We start from the raw sequence: 21,510 nt of genomic DNA on the forward strand, positions 1-21,510 counted from the left end.
ATGGCCCCCCCAATAGATGACTTTTCACTGTGCGGCAATTAGTGGAAAACGTTTGAACACCTCTGCTCTAGACCCATGGAATATACATCACAACATATTTCTAAACCAGGGGTGTCAAACTAATTTTAGATCGTGGGCCACAAGGAGAAAAATCTACTCCAATGTAGGCCGGACTGGTAAAATCACAGCACGATAACTTAAAAATAAAGACAATTTCAGATTGTTTTTTGTTTAAAAATAGAACAAGCACATTCTGAAAATGTACAAATCATAATGTATATTTTTTTTTTACACTTACATTACGCGCCTAATAGTATTCTATCTTTAATTGTCGTTATTTATACTTACACAGTCAAATCATTGGCGTTAATTTTCAAACTATCAAGATAAAATAATAATACCAAAATCAAATTACGGAATGTTATTAATGTAGTTTGCTCATTTTCCTCGACTGTTGCACTAACATCATGTGTGTTTTTGTTTTTTTTTGTTACATATGCAGCATCATCTACAAAGATACAAAGAATTGCTATTGCGACATCTTCGGCTCATTTTTATAATTAGAAAACTCATCCCGCGGGCCGTCCGTTTGACACCCCTGTTCTAAACATATTTGTTTTGCTAATTGTGTTTTTTACTTAATTTTTAAGCTTTTAGACAATGTTGTCATATAGTCCTGTGGAAGGGGGCGTGGCCTGTGGGCCTGCCGCGGAACGAGGTGAAGACAGAGAAAGGTGAATGGATGGCACAGGTGGGCCTTGTTATCTAATCACCTGCTGCCTTTATTAGCAGCAGCCGGAGCGAGACATGGGGTTGGAGTGGGAGCTGGCGAGAGAGTGAGAGCGACACGCCTACAAGAGACTGCTGAAAAGCATGTCCAGACAGTTCTAATTAAAAAAAATGTATTCAAACTGTGGCTCACGGAGGATTTTTTGGGCTCAGGAGAACCCTCACGGCAAAGAGACCTTTTAAAGTCTCCCAAACCCACCTCCACAAATTGATTGCAGTCTCGGGGTGAAACACTAACCAGGTTCCACAGCCATGGATGTTACTATTTGAAATCATGTGAGTTGTGTAAATGTTGCTTTTTTGTGTGTGCTGAAGAGAATAACTCACTTGAAATGGCGAGTCATTGACTATTTCCACCTCCGCTTTCACCCAAACATCACCCAGAGCTCCGCCCCGCTCCCATACTGGGGTGATGCTCTTGTCTGCCACCAGTACCGTCAGCCCACCAGACCTCGGGCCAAACTGGTGAGTGTACATGATCATCTACAGGAAGTTGACAGACTCTGATTATATTCAACACATGTATTTATCAAAGACTTCACTAGTTACCGTATTTTCCGGGCTTTAAGCCGCACATACCAAATTTTAGAAGAAATAAATATTTTTATATATATTAGCCAGACTGGACCATTAAGTTTATATACACAGTATGAAAGTTTTTGCAAATGTTTATTAACATACCTTAATTATTTTCAAATGGTGCCTGTCACGTGGCAGTAAAACGGCTAATCATACAAAACAGAAGTCATCGTCATGGACCCACTAGCTGCAGAAGCTAACTCTCCAATCAGCTAAACATATTCAATAACTCAACTTCACGTCTTGGTGAATTTACAAAACTGGAACAATGCAAATAGAATGCCATTGTAAATTAATAACACTAACACAGACACCTGTAAACGTGTTAGCAAATTTGCTAAGGCTAACGACACTACCTTGATTACATTACTGTAGTACGGAAAAATATGCATGATAAAATTCCTACAGATATCACACATGGGACGATTTAGTAAGGATGTATTGTTTTAGTTATATTGTAAAACTTACAAACGTTGCTTTAGATCAGGGGTCGGGAACCTTTTTAGCTGAGAGAGCCATACAAACCAAATATTTTAAAAAGTATTTCCGTGAGAGCCATATAATATTTTTTTTTAAGACTGAATACAACTATTATTCTATCTTATTTCAATTATTGTGCAGAAATATTGGGAAATACATATCATAGCAACATAAAGCCTTTATTTCACAGAAAAGAGCAATTCGTATCATTTTTAGAGTAGGATATAGAGACCACACAAAACCACTCTTCATTAGGTCAGGATTACTAAAACTAAAATACATTGTAGAATTGAATACTCTATTAAATATGTGCAAAGCGAGAAATAAAGTTATTCCGAAGGACATACAAAAGTCATACAGAAGGCCGTATGACTTTAAACATCCAAGAGTGCCAACAAATTTTAAACAAATGTGCTTGTCTGTTGTTGGTGTGAAAGCATGGAATTGTCTAAACAAAGGCTTAAAAAGCTGTAAGAATATCTTTGTTTTTAAAAAGAGTTATGAAAAGAGAAAACTGGAATTATATCAAACTGAATTTTGTTTTAGATTGGACGTGTGATTGTGAAAATGCTTAAAGGAAAATTGGAAAGTATGTTGGAGTTCGGGTGTTGTTGGAGGGAACAGTTATAAAGTAATCGAAAGTCATTTGTTTTAAAAAGGAGGCAGATAAATATAAGAATATTATTCTTCCATCTGCTCCTTTCTGATCATGGAAATGTTTAAGAAACCAAAAAAAACCAATGAAAGTGTCAATTGTACGTGGCTTTTATATATGCATTTTCATGAAAGGAATAAAATAAATAAAAATAGATAATAAAAATAAAAATAAATGACGATGATGCATGCATTTTTAAGTAAGTCCAACATTTTTTGAGAATAATAAGTCTCTTATTCTTTTTAATAACATTGTTATTCTGAAGCTAACCAACAATAAATAAAATACTTCTTACCATTAATGCGACTTCTTGAACAGGTGTGGTAGAAACCGGATGGATGGATTAAAATTCATGAGAATCTTTTATATTTTGAACGTTATTTTTGACACTGTGATTACCGGCGGAATTATTCATTACTTACCGTGTTTAGCAATGTCAGCTAAGATTTATCTGAGAGCCAGGTGCAGTCATCAAAAGAGCCACATCTGGCTCTAGAGCCATAGGTTCCCTACCCCTGCTTTAGGTGATGAAGAATCCTATGCCGGTTATACTTCCAGTTCAAGGCACGAAACAGGAAGTACATGTTCAACTCGCAGCACCTGCAGTGAGCTAACTCGCCATAGCACAAACAATAATGCACCTTTGCAGTGTCTCTGTTGGCGTTCTATTAAAACTGTTTAATACAAAACATTGCCGTCACAGAATAAAAAATCCATAATTTAGCCGTACCGTTTTATAAGTCTGCAGGGTTCAAAGCGTAGGAAAAAGTAGCGGCTTATAGTGCGGAAAATGTGGTTGCTTCTTTTGGGAATTTATGACAAATAATAATGCAAATGAGTACATTTACTATGCAAATAAAACAAACTTGCCTTGCAAGGATGAGTATTATTGGTGGGATGCAGACGAGGGCTTTGGAAAGCTGCCCAATCCTGCAAGAGCGCGCCGTCAGGAACAGTGACATACAGGAAGTGACCTGCAATATTTACCAACATATCACACGTTTTGAGAGTTGCTATTTCCATAAAATACTATAAATGACAGCATTTGGAGACCAAAAAAAAAAGGAAACTGGTACCTGATGCACTGTTGTGAGAGTGATCCCGTCCTGGTCCTCTCAGAGGATCTGAGATTGAAATGTTTTCCTGGCTCGTCCGCACCCATTTCAGTTTGGACAAGGACCGCAGGTCCCAACCACATAGGTCTTTCTCAAAGTCACAGCGGTGATAACCCTCTGTACAAAACATTGCACACGTTATCTGGACAATAAAACCCCCTCAGAACATTGGTCAGTCAGAGAGTTCTTGTACTGTAACAAGCAACGAACCAAACCTTTTCATCCAAATCCCTTCCCTCTGTTGCAAGTTTTGTTGATTCTATGTAATTTGTTTATGTGTGCCATGGCTATGAGGTTTTTTTCCTTGGCCTCAGTCTGGACCCCCTACCTGGAGTCGAACTTTTTACTGAATATTTTTATTACTCCCTTGCCCCCAATGTTTACCTGTTTTTCACCTTTTTCTGTCTCCCTGTAATGTTTGTCTGATATTGAATGGGGTTGTGCTGAAAATCTGAATCTGAATCCCCCTAAATTTTACTCAGGTAAGAGTACCATTACTTTAGAATAATATGACTCGAGCAAAAGTAAAAAGTGGTCATCAAAATAATTACTTTAGCAAGAGTATAACTAAGTAGTGGATGACAGTGCATGATATAAATGTTCTTTTTCATAGTTCGTAAAGTAAACGAAGAGTTATACGGCCTTGTCTGACGACTCTTTCTGTAGTTAAAGTGTGGTCATGTGACTGTCAGGCTCCGTTTGATTGGTGCAATGTAGTCAAACGTAATGCTTGCGTTGAATTTGTGAAACAGGGTCATGTGACAGTGACCATTGGAAGGGGTCTTTTAAACAAGCCAAATTAATGTGTCTTTTCAATAAGTAATTAAAAGATTATAAATGAACATTATGATGATATAAATAAATAAAGTGGAATGAAACTCAATTTAACAACATTAATGTGTGAGGTATTTTCACAAAAATATGCAAGTAAAAGTAAAAAAAGTATGTTGGATTAAATGTACTCTGACTATAACAATTTATCTAAAGTTACTTAAGTAATTGTAACGCTGTAAATGTCGCACGTTACTCCTCAACTGTGATCATATATTGCATCCATACTTTGGGGAAATTCACTTAAACGTCATCCCTGTGATAATTGAGGAAACGCTGCGTATACAAAACCCAAAACCAGTGAAGTTGCGGTAAATGGTAAATAAAAACAGAATAGAATGTTTTGCAAATCTTGTTCAACTTATATTCAATTAAATAGACTGCAAAGACAAGACACTTAACGTTCTAACTGGAAACAATTGTTATTTTTGCAAATATTAGCTCGTTTAAAAAAAGCTGGCACAAGTGGCAAAAAGACTGAGAAAGTTGAGGAATGCTCATTAAACACTTATTTGTAACAGGGTCAAAGAATGCCCAAGCAAATTGTCGAAGAGTTTAAGAACAACATTTCTCAACCAGCTATTGCAAAGAATTTAGGGATTTCACCAGCTAAGGGCCGTAACATCAATCGGTTCAGAGAATCTGGAGAAATCACTGCATTTAGGTGATGATATTACGGACCTTCGATCCCTCAGGCAGTACTGCATCAAAAAGCAACATCTGTGTGTAAAGGATATCACCACATGGGCTCAGTAACACTTCATAAAACCACTGTCGGTAACTACAGTCGGTCGCTACATCTGTAAGTGCAAGTTAAAACTCTACTATGCAAAGCCAAAGCCATTTATCAACAACACCCAGAAATGTTCTGTGGTCTGATGAGGCCATGTAACACAGTGATAAAAATGCCTCAGTGTAAACTTTTTTGCAATGTGTTGCTGCCATTAAATTCTAAGTTAATGATCATTTCCCCCCCCCCAAAAAAATTACACAACGTGCCAATTTGACTGGTTTTGGGTTGTGTATATTGGAACAAAAAAAAAGGCCACTGAGATAGGCTCCAGCGACCCCAAAAAGGACAAGCGGTAGAAAAATGGATGGATGGATGGACAAAGAGGGACTTTGGGATTTCATATTACTTGAGAGCATGTTTTAAAGACAAGACAAATATGAAATGGAAGGATAAAACAGTCACATTGCTTATTGTTAGACGGAAGCAACCATCTTCTTCATCAATGACTGTACTTAGTAAGCATTGATGAGACATTTTTTTTTGTATTTTTTTCACCGCTTCTGATATCTCACCGCAGTTTTCCTCATCAGTGCCGTCACCACAGTCGTCAGTGCCGTCACACACCTGCTGTGTCTCCACACAACCCTCACGCCTACACTGCAGCATTCCTTCTGGACACTCGATCCCAGGGAGTGGCGCTGGAGTAGAAGAAAGAAGGAAATAACTTGAAAATGTTAACAAATGTCAACAACTGCAAAATAGGACGACAGACACAACATTAGGCACAACTCAAATCTAATGAGATCCCATTCCAACTAGCACTTTAAGAATATTTATGTTGCTGTAGTATTTTGCAGTGGTAAACACCGAGTTGTAATATTTTGTAACTTACTATATGAGTAGGATAAGATAATGGACACCGTTGTCGTGGCGATGTAGTAACGTTGAAAAACTGAATATAACCACACTGTCAAACCAAACTCAGTATTGTCAGGCCCTATTCGAACTGCTCTATTCATTATTACAAACCCCGTTTCCATATGAGTTGGGAATTTGTGTTAGATGTAAATATAAACGGAATACAATGATTTGCAAATCCTTTTCAACCCATATTCAGTTGAATATGCTACAAAGACAAGATATTTGATGTTCAAACTCATAAACTTAATTTTTTTTTGCAAATAATAATTAACTTAGAATTTCATGGCTGCAACACGTGCCAAAGTAGTTGGGAAAGGGCATGTTCACCACTGTGTTACATCACCTTTTCATTTAACAACACTCAATAAACATTTGGGAACTGAGGAAACTAATTGTTGAAGCTTTGAAAGTGGAATTCTTTCCCATTCTTGTTTTATGTAGAACTTCAGTCGTTCAACAGTCCGGGGTCTCTGCTGTCGTATTTTACACTTCATAATGCGCCACACATTTTGGATGGGAGACAAGTCTGGACTGCAGGCGGGCCAGGAAAGTACCTGCACTCTTTTTTTACGAAGCCACGCTGTTGTAACACTTGTCTTGCTGAAATAAGCAGGGGCGTCCATGATAACAATGCTTGGATGGCAACGTATGTTGCTCCAAATGCTGTATGTACCTTTCAGCATTAATGGTGCCTTCACAGATGTGTAAGTTACCCATGCATTGGCCACTAATACACCCCCATACCATCACACATGCTGGCTTTTGAACTTCACGCTTAGAACAATCCGAATGGTTCTTTTCCTCTTTGTTCCGGAGGACGCGACGTCCACAGTTTCCAAAAACTATTTGAAATGTGGACTCGTCAGACCACAGAACACTTTTCCACTTTGCATCAGTCCATCTTAGATGAGCTCTGGCCCAGCCAAGCCGGCAGTGTTTCCGGGTGTTGTTGATACATGACTTTGGGTTTGCATAGTAGAGTTTTAACTTGCACTTACAGATGTAGCAACCGACTGTTGTTACTGAAAGTGGTTTTCTGAAGTATTCCTGAGCCCATGTGGTGATATCCTTTACACACTGATGTCGCTTTTTGATGCAGTACCGCCTGAGGTATTTGAAGATCCTTCTTATCACCGCTTATGTGCAGTGATTTTTCCAGATTATCTGAACCTTTTGATGTTATTACGGACCGTAGATGGTGAAATCCCTAAATTCCTTGCAATTGCTGTTTGAGAAATGTTTTCGTTTAACTGTTGAAACAACTTGGTCGTTCCATCCTTGTTTGTGAATGACTGAGCATTTCATGGAAGCTGCTTTTGTACCCAATCATGGCACCCACCTGTTCCCAATTAGCCTGTTCACCTGTGGGATGTTCCAAATAAGTGCTTGATGAGCATTCCTCAACTTTTTCAGTCTTTTTTGCCACTTGTGCCAGCTTTTTTGAAACATGTTGCAGGCATCAAATTCCAAATGAGCTAATATTTGCACAAAATAAAGTTTCTCAATTTGAATGTTAATTATCTTGTTTTTGCAGTCTATTCAATTGAATATAAGTTGAAAAGGATTTGCAAATCCTTGTATTCTCTTTTTATTTACCATTTACACAACGTGCCGACTTCACTGGTTTTGAGTTTTGTCTATGTTTGCAAGCAAGGTTAACATGTAGATTGCAGGTATCTGCCAATGTGCAAAGTTCTTCTCTCCAACCGGAGCACTCTTGTGTTTTTATGAAATTGCTACAAAGATGTTTATCTCCCAAGTTTTAAACTGAACTGTGTACCTAGAACAATACAGCTATTCCTCTGTTAATATTTAAGATGTTTAGGAGCTCACTTGGTAAAGCACAGTCCAGGAACTCCAGATGGTCCACAGCAACATCTCCTCTGCGGCCCTCAGAACGGTCTGAGTGAAGCCTGATCCTGAACGTCGTGGCAATTCGACCCAGATAGATGGTGGCCTCCCTCCACCCGCGGACGCTGGTAGCTTCAGGACGCCACACGATGGCCTTTTGAGAGTTTTGGTGCAGGACAGACACCCACAGTGGAGAAGAGCCAAATCCCGTATGACCTACAGAGGATCACATGTTTACTTGTTGTACCTGCAGTCTGTGGTCATCACGCAGTATGGAAGGGATTCATATGCTTCCATTCCTGGATGGATCTCATGTGAGAGGAAGGCAGAGCCTGGGGGTTAGTGTCTAGAAAAGCCCTATACAAATCTAATCCATTATTATTTGTATTAGGGTCATTTTGCAATGCACTCTGCTGAAAATGATGGAAAGCGCCACTCTACATAGCAAAACACATTTTAAGATAATTAACACACCATCTGGCAACTAAAGTCGATAGTGCACCTTCCCAGTTTGTCAAGTTTCATGTGTCAGTTAAACTGTGACGAATGGGACCATGATAATCCCCTTCTCACTGTATCAAATGTACAGATTAAAGGGTTAATCAGTTCACACGTGCTTACAGAGGAAAAAAATGGGTTACCTGAATCCCACATGAAATATTTGACCTGGAGACGACATGTTGGGGATGACTGTTGTATCGGAGGTGACTCGAGGACAGCGGTGTTGACACTTGAAGATTTCACCGCAGTCACACCCATAAACCAACCTGTGTGATGCAGTAAAAATGTTACGCGCATGTTTAGACATAGTTCAGAGTTTTACTCATTAACATATTTACCACCCAGTGGTGATACTATAGTAGGACAGGTGTTAATAACATACATGGACATATTATCTAAACAACATAACAGCATGAAAAATAGGAAATTACAAATCATACAAAACAAAGCAGCAGCTGGTACTTCAGGGCGACTCTTACACCAGCACTAAATTAAAGCATTAGGAAAATTTTCATCAAACAAACGAGGACGTTTGCAGTTGATTTTGTGTAGGTGGAAAAAAGTGTCTACCACTGCAGGGTTTGTTATCACAAACAATAAATATATTGTTTAGCTTCTACAAGCAGCAGTTCATCCTCTGTATATTCAGCTTCAAAACGATATGGTTGTGAATCCTCATTTGTCAAAAAAATAGTCCTCTTCGTTGTCTATTACAAAGTCTGACATGATTAGACAGAATTACGAACACACACAATTGTTGACGGAAGTCGGGAGTACAATAATATGGACAATGAAAATATGCCAATGAAAGAAGTTCCGCTAATGGTTAAAATGACCAAAATACGCAAATATTGTATATATCACATGTTGTTATCAATCAATCAATATTTATTTATATAGCCCTAAATCACAAGTGTCTCAAAGGGCTGCACAAACCCCAACGACATCCTCGGTAGAGCCCACATAAGGGCAAGGAAAAACTCACCCTAGTGGGACGTCGACAATGATGACTATGAGAAACCTTGGAGAGGACTGCATATGTGGGCAACCCCCCACCAGGGGACCGAATACAATGGATGTCGAGACGTTCTAAGATGATATTGTGAAAGTCCAATTTATAGTGGATCTAACATAACCGTGAGAATCAAGTCCAAAGTGGATCCAATATAGTAGCGAGAGTCCCGTCCAAAGTGGAGCCAGCAGGAAACCATCCCGAGCTAAAGCGGATCAGCAGCGCTGAGAATGTGTTATGAATGTGTCTCTTACTACATTATATATATACTTGCAGTGTGTATATTGTACATATTGCATGTTGTTATGAAAGTGTCTGTTACTACATTATATATATATATATATATATATACATATATACATATACTTGCAGTGTGTATATTGTACATATTACATATTGTTATGAAAGTGTCTGTTACTACATATAAATATACTTGCAGTGTGTATATTGTACATATTGCATGTTGTTTTGAAAGTGTCTGTTACTACATTATATATATGTATATATATATATACACATATACTTGCAGTGTGTATATTGTACATATTGCATGTTGTTATGAAAGTGTCTGTTACTACATTATATATATATATATATATATATATATATATATATATATATATATATATATATATATATATATATATGTGTGTGTATATACACAGCGTGTATATAAAATGTTGGAGGGTTTCGAAGTTGTTTTAGAGGGCATTGAAGGCGACATAGGTAACTTCAATTAGCTGCAATGTTAGCCGCATCTTGCGAGTGTTTTTTTTACATCTTCAGAATCTTAAAAAAAGACACGTGTTCTTGTTTCTCACAATGGTTGTGATTGGTAGGCAAAATTCGAACAAAATATATCAAAGTGGCCACTGCATTTTTTTTTTTTGTATTTCACAAAGTGGAAAGACCTTCATCTATTTTAGGAGTTTTTAAGTGACATTGTTGCAGGTCATACCCAAGGCAGTCCCGGTGGTGAAGTCCGAGGACGGCCCGCTGTCAGGCAGCGTGTCGCCTCTCTGCCGCCTCTCCCACTTGTATGCTGCATTCACGGACTGATCCCTCCAGCCGCACAATCCAGCATCAAAGTCACATGCAAAGCCCTTTCCATATCCTTGAGAGGGATACAAAAATAACAAGTTGGATTACTACTATCAATTGCATTTGTAATCTCTTCCATTATTTCGATTAGCGCCATTGATGTTGTAATGTCGGCTCTGTATGGTTGTCTGGGAGTATTTCATTTTTATTATGAATTTGTCCAATCTGTTGTCAAACAGTTTTTCAATAATTTTAGAAACTTGTGTAAGTCGAGAAACAGGTCTGTAGTTTGTAAACTGGTGTTAGTCACCAGTGTAATAAATTGGTACGACTTTTGCTATTTTCATTTGGTCTGCAAATGTGCCTGTTTGAAATGAGGTCTTGGATTTTAATTTTTTCATAAAATTGATTATTTCCTCTTTTGTCACACCTGTGAGGAACATCAATTGGGGTTTTTGTCTATAGTGTCATTCAAGTCCTCAACTGACTCGGAATCTGGAATCTTTTCCTCCAGATTTTGTCCATTGTTCACAAAAGTACCGAATTTTTCGGAGTATAAGTCGCGCTGGAGTATAAGTCGCACCCGCCAAAAATGCATAATAAAGAAGGAAAAAAAAACATGTATAAGTCGCACTTGAGTATAAGTCGCATTTTGGGGGGAAATTTATTTGATAAAACCCAACACCAAGAATAGACATTTGAAAGGCAATTTAAAATAAATAAGGAATAGTGAACAACAGGCTGAATAAGTACGTTATATGAGGCATAAATAACCAACTGAGAAGGTGCCTGCTATGTTAACCTAACATATTTTGGTAAGAGTCATTTAAATAACTATAACATATAGAACATGCTATATCTTTACCAAACAATTTGTCACTCCTATTTGCTAAATCCGATGAAATCTTATACGTCTAGTCCAGGGGTCGGCAACCTAAAATGTTGTAAGAGCTTTATTGGACCAAAAACACAGACATAAATCTGTCTGGAACCGCAAAAAAATTAAAAGCCATATTACAAACAGATAGTGTCATGAGATATAAATTGAATTATGAGGACTTAAAGGAAACTAAATGAGCTCAAATATAGCTACAAATGAGCCATAGTAATGCAACATGTCATACAGCTAGCCTAAATAGCATGTTAGCATCGATTAGCTTACAGTCATGCAGTGACCAAATATGTCTGATTAGCACTACACATAAGTCAATAACATCAACAAAACTCATCTTTGTGCATTCGTGCGCAAGGTTATAAGTTTGGCGGACAAAATGAGACAGAAAAAGAAGTGGCATAAAACACGTCTTAGAAAGTCGGAGAAAGTTATACACGTAAACAAACTGTGTTGAGTTCAAGGACCGCCAAAATTAGTAGGACAAAATGGCGCTCGCCAAATACTCGAATCAGTGAGGCATGTTTAATATAAACAGTGTGCTTTATAGCATTGAGAGAGGTTTGTGTCATGTTTGTCCTCCTACAGAAACCAAATTAAAACAAAAACGTGTTTTTTCCTCCCTCATCATTTCCATTTTTCATATATTTTTGAAAAAGCTCCAGAGAGCCACTAGGGCGGCGCTAAAGAGCCGCAAGCGGCTCCAGAGCCGCGGGTTGCCGACCCCCGGTCTAGTCTCTTACGTGAATGAGCTAAATAATATCATTTGATATTTTACGGTAATGTGTTAATATTTTCACACATAAGTCGCTCCTGAGTATAAGTCGCACCCCTAGCCAAACTGAAAAAAACTGCGACTTATAGTCTGAAAATTACGGTACTTATTAAAGCTTTCAACTACTTTGTTCATATTGTAATTTTTTTTGCATTTCCGTTTGAGAAGTATTGAGGGTAATCCTTCTTAGTACCATTTTTAATAATGCTATTTAGGATGACCCATGTTGCTTTCATATTGTTTTGTTCCGGTCTAAGTATTGACTGTAATAGTCTTTCCTACGTATTCGTAGTATGCTAGTTAGCTTGTTCTTATACAAATCTTGTACGTTGGATGCTTTTTTTTCTGCCTCTGTAGATCTGTGTGTTACAAATGCTAAATAAGTTAAGATGTGACTTTAGGGTTTTACTACTCTGCGATGAGGTGGCGACTTTTCCAGGGTGTACACCGCCTTCCGCCAGAATGCACCACCCCGCAACCAGAAAACAGGGATAAACGGTAGAAAATGGATGGATTGGAATGGGTTTTTACTACATAGGTATAAAACACTCCATGGTCTAGCTCCATCCTATTTAGCTGATTGTTTTGTACCATATGTCCCGGCAAGAAATCTGCCTTCAAAGAACTCAGGCTTAATAGTGATTCCCAGAACCCCCAAAAAAAGTCTGCGGGCTAAGGAGCGTTTTCTATTGGGGCTCCAGTACTCTGGAATGTTCTAGCGGTAACAGTTAAGAGATGCTACCTCACTAGAAGCATTTAAGTCCCATCTCAAAACTAATTTGTAAACTCCAGCCTTTAAATCGACAACCTTTTTAGACCAGTTGATCTGCCGTCTCTTTTCTGCTGTTCCCCCCTCTCCTGCGTGGAGAGGTTATTCCTGAATGTAAACAAACGCCATGGTTGGATCTATACCTGACATCCACTGTAATGCTATCAAGTACAAGAGCGTATCTAGTCGATACTGCTATGATTACATCGATATTTTTTATCGTCACAAAATCTGTTTTCGTTTTTTGTTTAATTTACATTTTAATAAACTCAGAAAATACATCCCTGGACACATGAGAACTTCAATTATGACCTATGTATGATCCGGTAACTACTTGGTATCGGATCGATACCCAAATTTGTGGTATCATCCAAAACTAATGTAAAGTATCAAACAACAGAATAATAAGTGGTTGTTACATTTTAACAAGTAGATTTATAATCACTTTTTTACAGCTTATCCCTCATAATTTTGAGAATGATAAAAGGCACAATATGTTACTGCATATGTCAGCAGACTAATTAGGAGCCTTTGTTTGTTTACTTAATAATAAAATAAAAGTTGTCTAGTATGTTCACTATTATATTTAAGGACAAAATTGCAATAACAAATAAATGTTTAATGTACCCTAAGATTTTTGGTTAAAATAAAGCCAATTATGCCAATTTTTGTGAATAGTACCGAAAAGTATCGAAATACATTTTGGTACCGGTACCAAAATATTGGTATCGGGACAACCCTAGTAGCTTGCTAATTCAAAGTTGAGCCTGAGAGTAAGCTAAAAGGGATAATTGTTATGATAAGCTTAGCTGTTTTATTGGAACTCTGCTAAGTTTTAGAACAAGTGTTGTATATAGTATTTGTTGTCATGAATTGAATTGAAAGAAGGTGAGATTTTAATACATACCACAATCTTGCTCATCGTCACAGTCAGAACAGTCACACACAAAGTCACATCTTCTTTCAGGGCTCAAACATGGATGACATGCAGCTGTGTTAAAAGACAAGAACCAACAACCATCAACTTATGCTCCATATCAAGTTTGAATGATTTGGCTAAAGTAAAACAGTCTAACTGATTAATAACAAGATGTTCATGTTGCAATGGAAAACCAACATCTCTATTTCCCCCGAGAAATTATTTTGTATTTTAAGATGTGATTCATTGTTGTTACATGACTGCATAATGACTTGTCAGCATGTCTACATCAGATATCCTATCAGATTTTATAACTGTCAGAGAAGTTATAGCATTTTTTTTTACCCCAGCAGGCTCAAAGGCCGGCGAAGAAGTCATCAGGTTGATGTCAGGAAAAAGAAGCCAACCGTACATCCAAAGGTCTACGTACTGTATCAATCAGACAATCTCATACAGTACCGTTTTGTCCATAAATATTTAGTCTTTTCAGCTTTTACCTAAATATATAGGTGAAACTCAATATTGTGTTATATATATTACCAAGGTCCATTCATTTTAGCATTGCAACTTAAAATGTAAAACTAATATGTGATATAAACTTATTACATGCAAAGTGAGAGACGTCAAGCCTTTATTTCATATCATTTGGCTTACAGGTTTTGAAAACTCAGTTTTCTGAGATTTCAAATTTGAGGTTTTTATAAGCTCTAAACTGTAATCATCAAAATTATTTCAAAAGAAGGTTTGAAATATCTTGAGTTGCATGTTATGATCAGAGTCATACATTAGTGTCACCTAATTGCTGGAATAAACAACCCTCTGCGCTAGGGGTGTGGGGAAAAATCGATTTGAATTTGAATCGCGATTCTCACGTTGTGAGATTCAGAATCAATTCACATCTTTAAAAATGTTTTTTTAATCTTTTTTTTAATCAATCCAACCAAACAATAAACAGCAATACCATAACAATGCAATCCAATTCCAAAACCAAACCTGACCCAGCAACACTCAGAACTGCAATAAACAGAGCAAATGAGAGAAGACACAAACACGGCACAGAACAAAACCAAAAGTAGTGAAACAAAAATGAATATTATCAACAACAGTATCAATATTAGTTATAATTTCAGCATAGCAGTGATTAAAAATCCCTCATTGACATTATCATTAGACATTTATAAAAATAAAAATAAAAGAACAATAGTGGCACAGTGCCTTACACTTGCATCGCATCCCGTAAGCTTGATAACACACTGTGTCCAATATTTTCACAAAGATAAAATAAGTCACATTTTTGGTTCATTTAATAGTTAAAACAAATTTACATTATTGCAATTAGTTGATAAAACAATGTCCTTTACAATTATAAAAGCTTTTTACGAAAATCTACTACTCTGCTTGCATGTCAGCAGACTGGGGTAGATCCTGCTGAAATCCTATGTATTGAATAAACAGAGAATCCTTTTGAATCTGGAAAAAAATCGTTTTTGAATCGAGAATGGTGTTGAATTAAAAAAAAAAAATCGATATTGAATCAGATCGTGGGACACCCAAAGATTCGCAGCCCTACTCTGCACTATACTCTATTTTTTTTTTACTTTTACCTGTAACTACAGTATAATTGAATTCAAATTCAAACTTGTCACAGTTTCTTCAGTAAATGTCTGAATTTTCTATTGATTTGAGATCAAGTCCCTGACTTGACTACAGAAAACCATTTCATCGTATTGCGTACAAAAGGTGAAGCGTAGAGAATACAGATCTACACTGCAAAGAAGAGCTGTCAAAATATAAGATATACAAATTAAATTTTAGCTAAAAATACTAAAACGTAGTGAAATTAACTAGCCGCATTTTACTTGACAAGACATCCTAAAATAATGTGTAGAAATCAGAGAGAAGTATTTAATTGGAAAAACAAGAATTATTTTGCTTACAGTTCTTAAATTAAGCATCCTTGTTGTAGAATCTTTAAACAAGGTTTTCTATGTGGGGAAAACCAAACTATCTTATTAAATGTATTTTTTTAAATGATCAGTTTTAACATTTTCAAACGACAATAAATACAATTTTATTATTCAAGTTAACATTAAGGTTACTGTATTTTCCGGACCATAGGGCGCTGCGCATTGCCGATGAGTGGGTCTATTTTTTTTTTTTTTTCCAGGTCTATTTTTACACAGAAGGCACACAGGATTACAAGACGCATTAAAGGGGTCATGTTATGATTTTTTTTTTAAATTAAAAACATTTCCTTCTGGTCTACATAACATGTAATGGTGGTTCTTTGCTCAAAATGGTGCATAGATGATGTTTTACACATCATCTTCAAGTCGCTTTCTGACAGTCGTTTCAGGATGTGCCGTTTTGTGGGCGGAATTATTTACGTGGCTCACTTTCGACAGCGTCTTCTCACCCGTCATCTTTGTTGTAGCGGTGTAGCGTGCAAGGACGGGAGTGGAAGAAGTGTCAAAATATGGCGCTAACTGTTTAAATGACATTCAGACTGTACCTCAATCAATAACGGAGCAGCATCTCCTCATCCGTGGCTCACTAGTACAGCAACAACGCCCGAAATTTGTCCCGTTTTAAAACCGTCCAACCAGAACTCTCTGATAACTACAGTTCCTTGGGTGAATAACGTAAATTCACTACACAGGTATGTTTTAGCGTTTCCATAGCTAGTCTACTGACAGATATAAGTACACACTTTACACTACTTTATATTACAAATGGCCAACAGTGGAGGATGAATGTCTCATAACAAGAAGACCGAGAAAAAAAAGAAGCTTATTGACTACGGTGTTGCCACGGACTACAAAGGCGGACACGCGCACATTTTCAGGAGTTATCCAGATTTCAAATACACATCAGCAGGCAGGTACCAGAAGGTAAGAAACGTTGGTTTTGCATAATATTGCGAAACAAAGTGCCAGATAATATTTCTGTTAATACACACGCCATAATAATACTCGTACACTCCGCTAGCCATCGAGTTGTACGGCTTCATAGCTTACGAAAGTCCTACTAAAACATTTTGACGAATTATTAAGTGCTGTGTGTAATGTTTTATATTCTCAATGGAACATGTTTTGGTGTTGTTTACTAGCGTCACATTGCAGTCTACACATAGCTCTTATGTGTGACTGCCATCTACTGGTCACACTTATCATTACCTGTACCAAATAAAATTGCTCTGAGGTCGGTAAGCACAACCAGAATTATTCCGTACATCGGGCTATAACGAGCACTGTCAATTTTTGAGAAAATGAAAGAACTTTAAGTGCGCTTTATAGTCGGAAATGACTAAAAAAAAGCAAATAGCTTTTAAAACTATGTACATTTCTAGAAATAAAACGTTTAAATCTTGTCAAGTGGCAAACCATTTGCATTGTAAGCATGTGATCGTTAATCTTGTCTGTTGCAGTCACATTAAAATGACATAAGATGTGGTATGCTTTGGATCACGATCTAAACTCTAAATCCAGAACAAGTTTCCTACAATCTACAGCTTTTCCATGTTGAACAAATTAAGTAAAACAACAGTAATGCACACTCTTTTTTTCGAAGGAGTTGGACTGAACGGTTCTTACCCAAATGCAGGCTCAAGGCCAAGATGATGGCAGAGGTCCTGCTTGGTCCAATCCACATCTTGGTGCCTCTGATCACAAAGCTAACCGGCTGCAGTCAACTTCGACTTCTATTTCCTAACAGCTGGACTTTAAGTTTTCCCAGCATGCAACTGCGACAAACCACCATAAAGCGAGCGTTCCGTCACACCTCTACACTTATTGCGAAAGAGACAGGAACAATCAAGGTACAGTTGGCATGGAAATATTTCAAGTGCATTTATAATCACATGTTTACATTGCTCCTTTGATGTTAACGTGGTGTATGGCAATGTTGAGGAAAATATATTATAATTCATTTAATGGGACCTATTGTAATTTTTCTCCTTTCTGACTTATAAATGAAGTTCAGGTCAATAATGTTCAGTTTAAACACTTGAAACAGACCTACAATTTTGCAGCAGATTCTTAAAAAAACACTAGAGTGCTATCATAGACATGATTTTTGATTGTTGGCAGAAGGTCCTTAAAAACAGCAGGTGTCGTTTGCAATCTAAAGAGAAGGCCTTCACAAAGAAGACTGACTCAGGTTAGAAATGTGACTGCAGGAGCAAAATGAACAACAATACATATCATCTAGACCACGAGGAAGTGTTAAATGCAGATTACAATACTCACAGGTCTCCTTCAAAGAGAGGCCTTATAAGTTGATTCGAAAAATGAAAGTTTATTATTAAATCGTACTAAAATCAGGTTACGTATTGCGGGATTGCAACCAGGTGACCTCGAGGCATCTATGGGTTTCACATTTTGTTATCAGACGAATGTGTTTTGTTTCATATGACATACAAAAGTGCAGAGAGAGCCACCAAACATAATTAAAAATCACTTACTGTACAAGGTCTGCTGTCATCAGGATACCGACTGCCGGGATGTTCATATATTCCAATTTAGGTGACAAATGACTCATAATCCTCGCAAAGAAACGGGGTGGGTGTGGTCCGGGGGGTACCAAGCGTCTTTTCGTGTCATTCCTGCCAGTTCCAGGTCCTAAATGGCTGTCAAAGTGTACCAACTTGTCGGATTACATTCTCAGCCATCTACTTTCCAGGTGAGACACATAATTAATGATTAACAACAAAAACAATTCTATTAACCTTTTGATGATATTACGGACCGAAGATGGTGAAATCCCTAAATTCCTTGCAATTGCTGGTTGAGAAATGTTGTTCTTGAACTGTTGGACAATTTGCTCACGCATTTGTCGACAAAGTGGTGACCCTTCGTCCCATCCTTGTTTGTGAATGACTGAGCATTTCAGGGAAGCTGCTTCTATACCCAATCATGGCATCCACCTGTTCCCAATTAGCCTGTTCACCTGTGGGATGTTTCAAATAAGTCTTTGATGAGCATTCCTTAACATTCTCAAATTCCAAATGAGCTACTATTTGCAAAAAATAACAAAGTTATTTCAGTCTATTCAGTCTATTCAATTGAATATAAGTTGAAAAGGATTTGCAAATCATTGTATTCCGTTTTTATTTACCATTTACTCAACGTGACAACTTCACTGGTTTTGGGTTTTGTAGTTGGATTTCATTTAATTTGTTTATTTGCAGAAACATATTTTTCCTATTTTCTCATAATCATAATCAACTATTTAGAGGAAAATTCAGAAAATTCATGACGAGGGATTGGAGATAGGGTCAATATAAAACAATATTTATTACAATATATTATTTGGTATGTCAATATAACAATCATTTCAAAATAGGTTACAAAATCTCCTAATTTAGCTTCTGATGTATGTGGTAACATTTTGCATAGTGTTGCGCTTGGACCAGATGTTCCTCCAAGGGAATTTAAGTTACTGGTCAATCCCAAATTCTTTCGATGAAACATAAGCTGAGTTTAAATGATCATACAGAACAGAATAGGCATTTCGCAATTTATTCCAAAGCTTTGGAGAGACCCACCTAGAAACAACACATTCAAATCGCGTCGCCAAGTTGATGTGAAAACAATACGGAAGCGCTGTGTTCTTCCATGTCCCTCGCCCCCACCCTCCAGAACGAATAAACATGTCTATTGTTCTCCTCAGCTGGAGACAGGATGAGATAGGAAAAAGGAGTATCTCTCCTCCTTACATTCCTAAAGCCAAGGTTAACTTGCAGTGTACCATGGACATGAGATAGAGAAAAAATAGAAAGAGTACAAATGGAAACCACTACCTATTTCAAATATGACTATAGAAAGAAATAACTATTAAATATAGATATATGTAGATATCTATCTTTATCAATAACTTCCAGTTTTAATATTTTCCTTTAAACTACTATTAATGTACTTAGTAATTTACTGTTAATATCTGGTGACATTCTGTTGGAACATGGTTTTAAATGTATTTAGCACTTTTAACAGGCCCAATTATGTATGTGTAATTCTGTAAGGAACAAAGAAATGATGAGGCAGATATCATCGGTTGTCTTCTCTCGCTTAAGTCTAACTCACAAGGGTGGAAATGCCCTCTGGTGACAAAATGGAGTTGGGAATATTCATCAAATGTCGTATACAGTAAAAGCTCTTGCATGCAAATATCCATCCATCCATTTCCTACCGCATGCCCCTCTCAGGATCACTCGGGCCCAAGACACATGAAAAATAATATAGACATTACTTAATATCCTACATTGTGTCACACACTTATTCCTATGTTGTTTGGATACTTTACATTGGTTTTAGGCAATACTGCACATTTAGGTATCGACCCAATACCAAGTAGTTATAGTGATACTTCACATTTACAGGCTCATTGAATGGCACCATTTTTGACAACAATTAAAAAAAAATAAAAAATGGTGGTGTAACAATATCGATTAAATATGTTAATTGTTTCCTACATTGGCTCTCATTTAAATGATTTTTTATCTCTTTGAAATCCTGCCCACGACACAATATTTTGATCAATACCAAAATTCACAATATCACTACCCATAGTTATGTAACACTATCAAAGAAGAGACTTGGCAACCACTGCAGCAACTAGGGTTGTCTCAGAACCGATACCGGTACCAAAATGTTTTTGATACTTTTCTAAATAAAGGGGACCACAAAAAAATAGCATTATTGTCTTTATTTTAACAAAAAAATCTTGGGATACATTAAACATATGTTTATTATTGCAATCGAAGAACAATTTACTCCTTAAATAAAATAGTGAACATACTGTCAGGCTTGCTACTGAGAGTTTGTTTGTGTTTTAGTTTCTCCTCTGTGTGTTTAGTATTTCATGTCCTTAGTTCCTGTCAGCACTCTTATTTTGGTTCAGCTTCCTGTTTGTCTCCCTGAGTGCTTTGTTTCCCCTCAGATGCGGCTAATTGGCACCTGGCCACACCTGGTGTCAATCAGTCTGATACTATTTGTACCTGCTTTGTCTTCCAATCAGTGCTGGATTATTGATTTGTTAATGTAATGTCTTGTCGCTCTTGTCATATATTATCGCTCCTGTCGTGTCGTACCTTGTCGTTTCTTTGCAGCATAGCAGTACGCTATATTCGTTTGATGTTTATAGCTTAGTGTTTTTTCTTCCCTGCTTCCAGTTTGTTTTTTCATTTTACAAGTACGACTTCTGTTTCCTGCTAGATACCTGTTAACTTCCACGCTAGGCCTTTTGTCTGTTATCCGCCCACGTGCGCGCTTTTTGTTGGAACCCTTTGTTTGTTTTTGTCTTTAGTATTTAAATTAAACCATATTTTCTTGCAAAATGCCTCCCTCCGTCTCTGCATCTTGGGGTTCGTCATTAACATACTCTGACACATACTAGACAACTTGTCTTTTAGTAGTAAGTAAACAAAAAAAGACTCCTAATTAGTCTGCTGACGTATGCCGTAAAATATTGTGTCATTTATACACCTATTATTTTGTCAAAATGATAAAGGACAAGCTTTAAAAATTGATTATTAATCCACTTGTTCATTTACTGCTAATAACTGCTTATTTTCTGTTTTAACATGTTCTATCTACACATCTGTTAAAATGTAATAATCACGTATTCTTCTCTTCTTTAATACTTTACATT

The 21,510-nt window shown here is 37.1% G+C and overlaps 1 protein-coding gene across 1 annotated transcript in view; it reads right to left on the minus strand.

The window, feature by feature from the left end:
- Window positions 1-21,510, minus strand: part of mamdc4 (MAM domain containing 4) — a 65,947-nt gene that overhangs the window by 38,026 nt on the left and 6,411 nt on the right. Inside the window, 11 exon segments of the mRNA XM_061877024.1 lie at window positions 1,117-1,272; window positions 3,374-3,477; window positions 3,580-3,735; window positions 5,755-5,880; window positions 7,937-8,170; window positions 8,596-8,721; window positions 10,426-10,581; window positions 13,852-13,935; window positions 17,457-17,605; window positions 18,326-18,532; window positions 18,610-18,810. Coding sequence (XP_061733008.1) covers window positions 1,117-1,272; window positions 3,374-3,477; window positions 3,580-3,735; window positions 5,755-5,880; window positions 7,937-8,170; window positions 8,596-8,721; window positions 10,426-10,581; window positions 13,852-13,935; window positions 17,457-17,514 — 1,200 coding nt within the window. The 5' untranslated portion in view covers window positions 17,515-17,605; window positions 18,326-18,532; window positions 18,610-18,810.

The sequence above is a fragment of the Nerophis ophidion genome, linkage group LG17, assembly GCF_033978795.1.
Source record: "Nerophis ophidion isolate RoL-2023_Sa linkage group LG17, RoL_Noph_v1.0, whole genome shotgun sequence".
Taxonomy (NCBI): domain Eukaryota; kingdom Metazoa; phylum Chordata; class Actinopteri; order Syngnathiformes; family Syngnathidae; genus Nerophis; species Nerophis ophidion.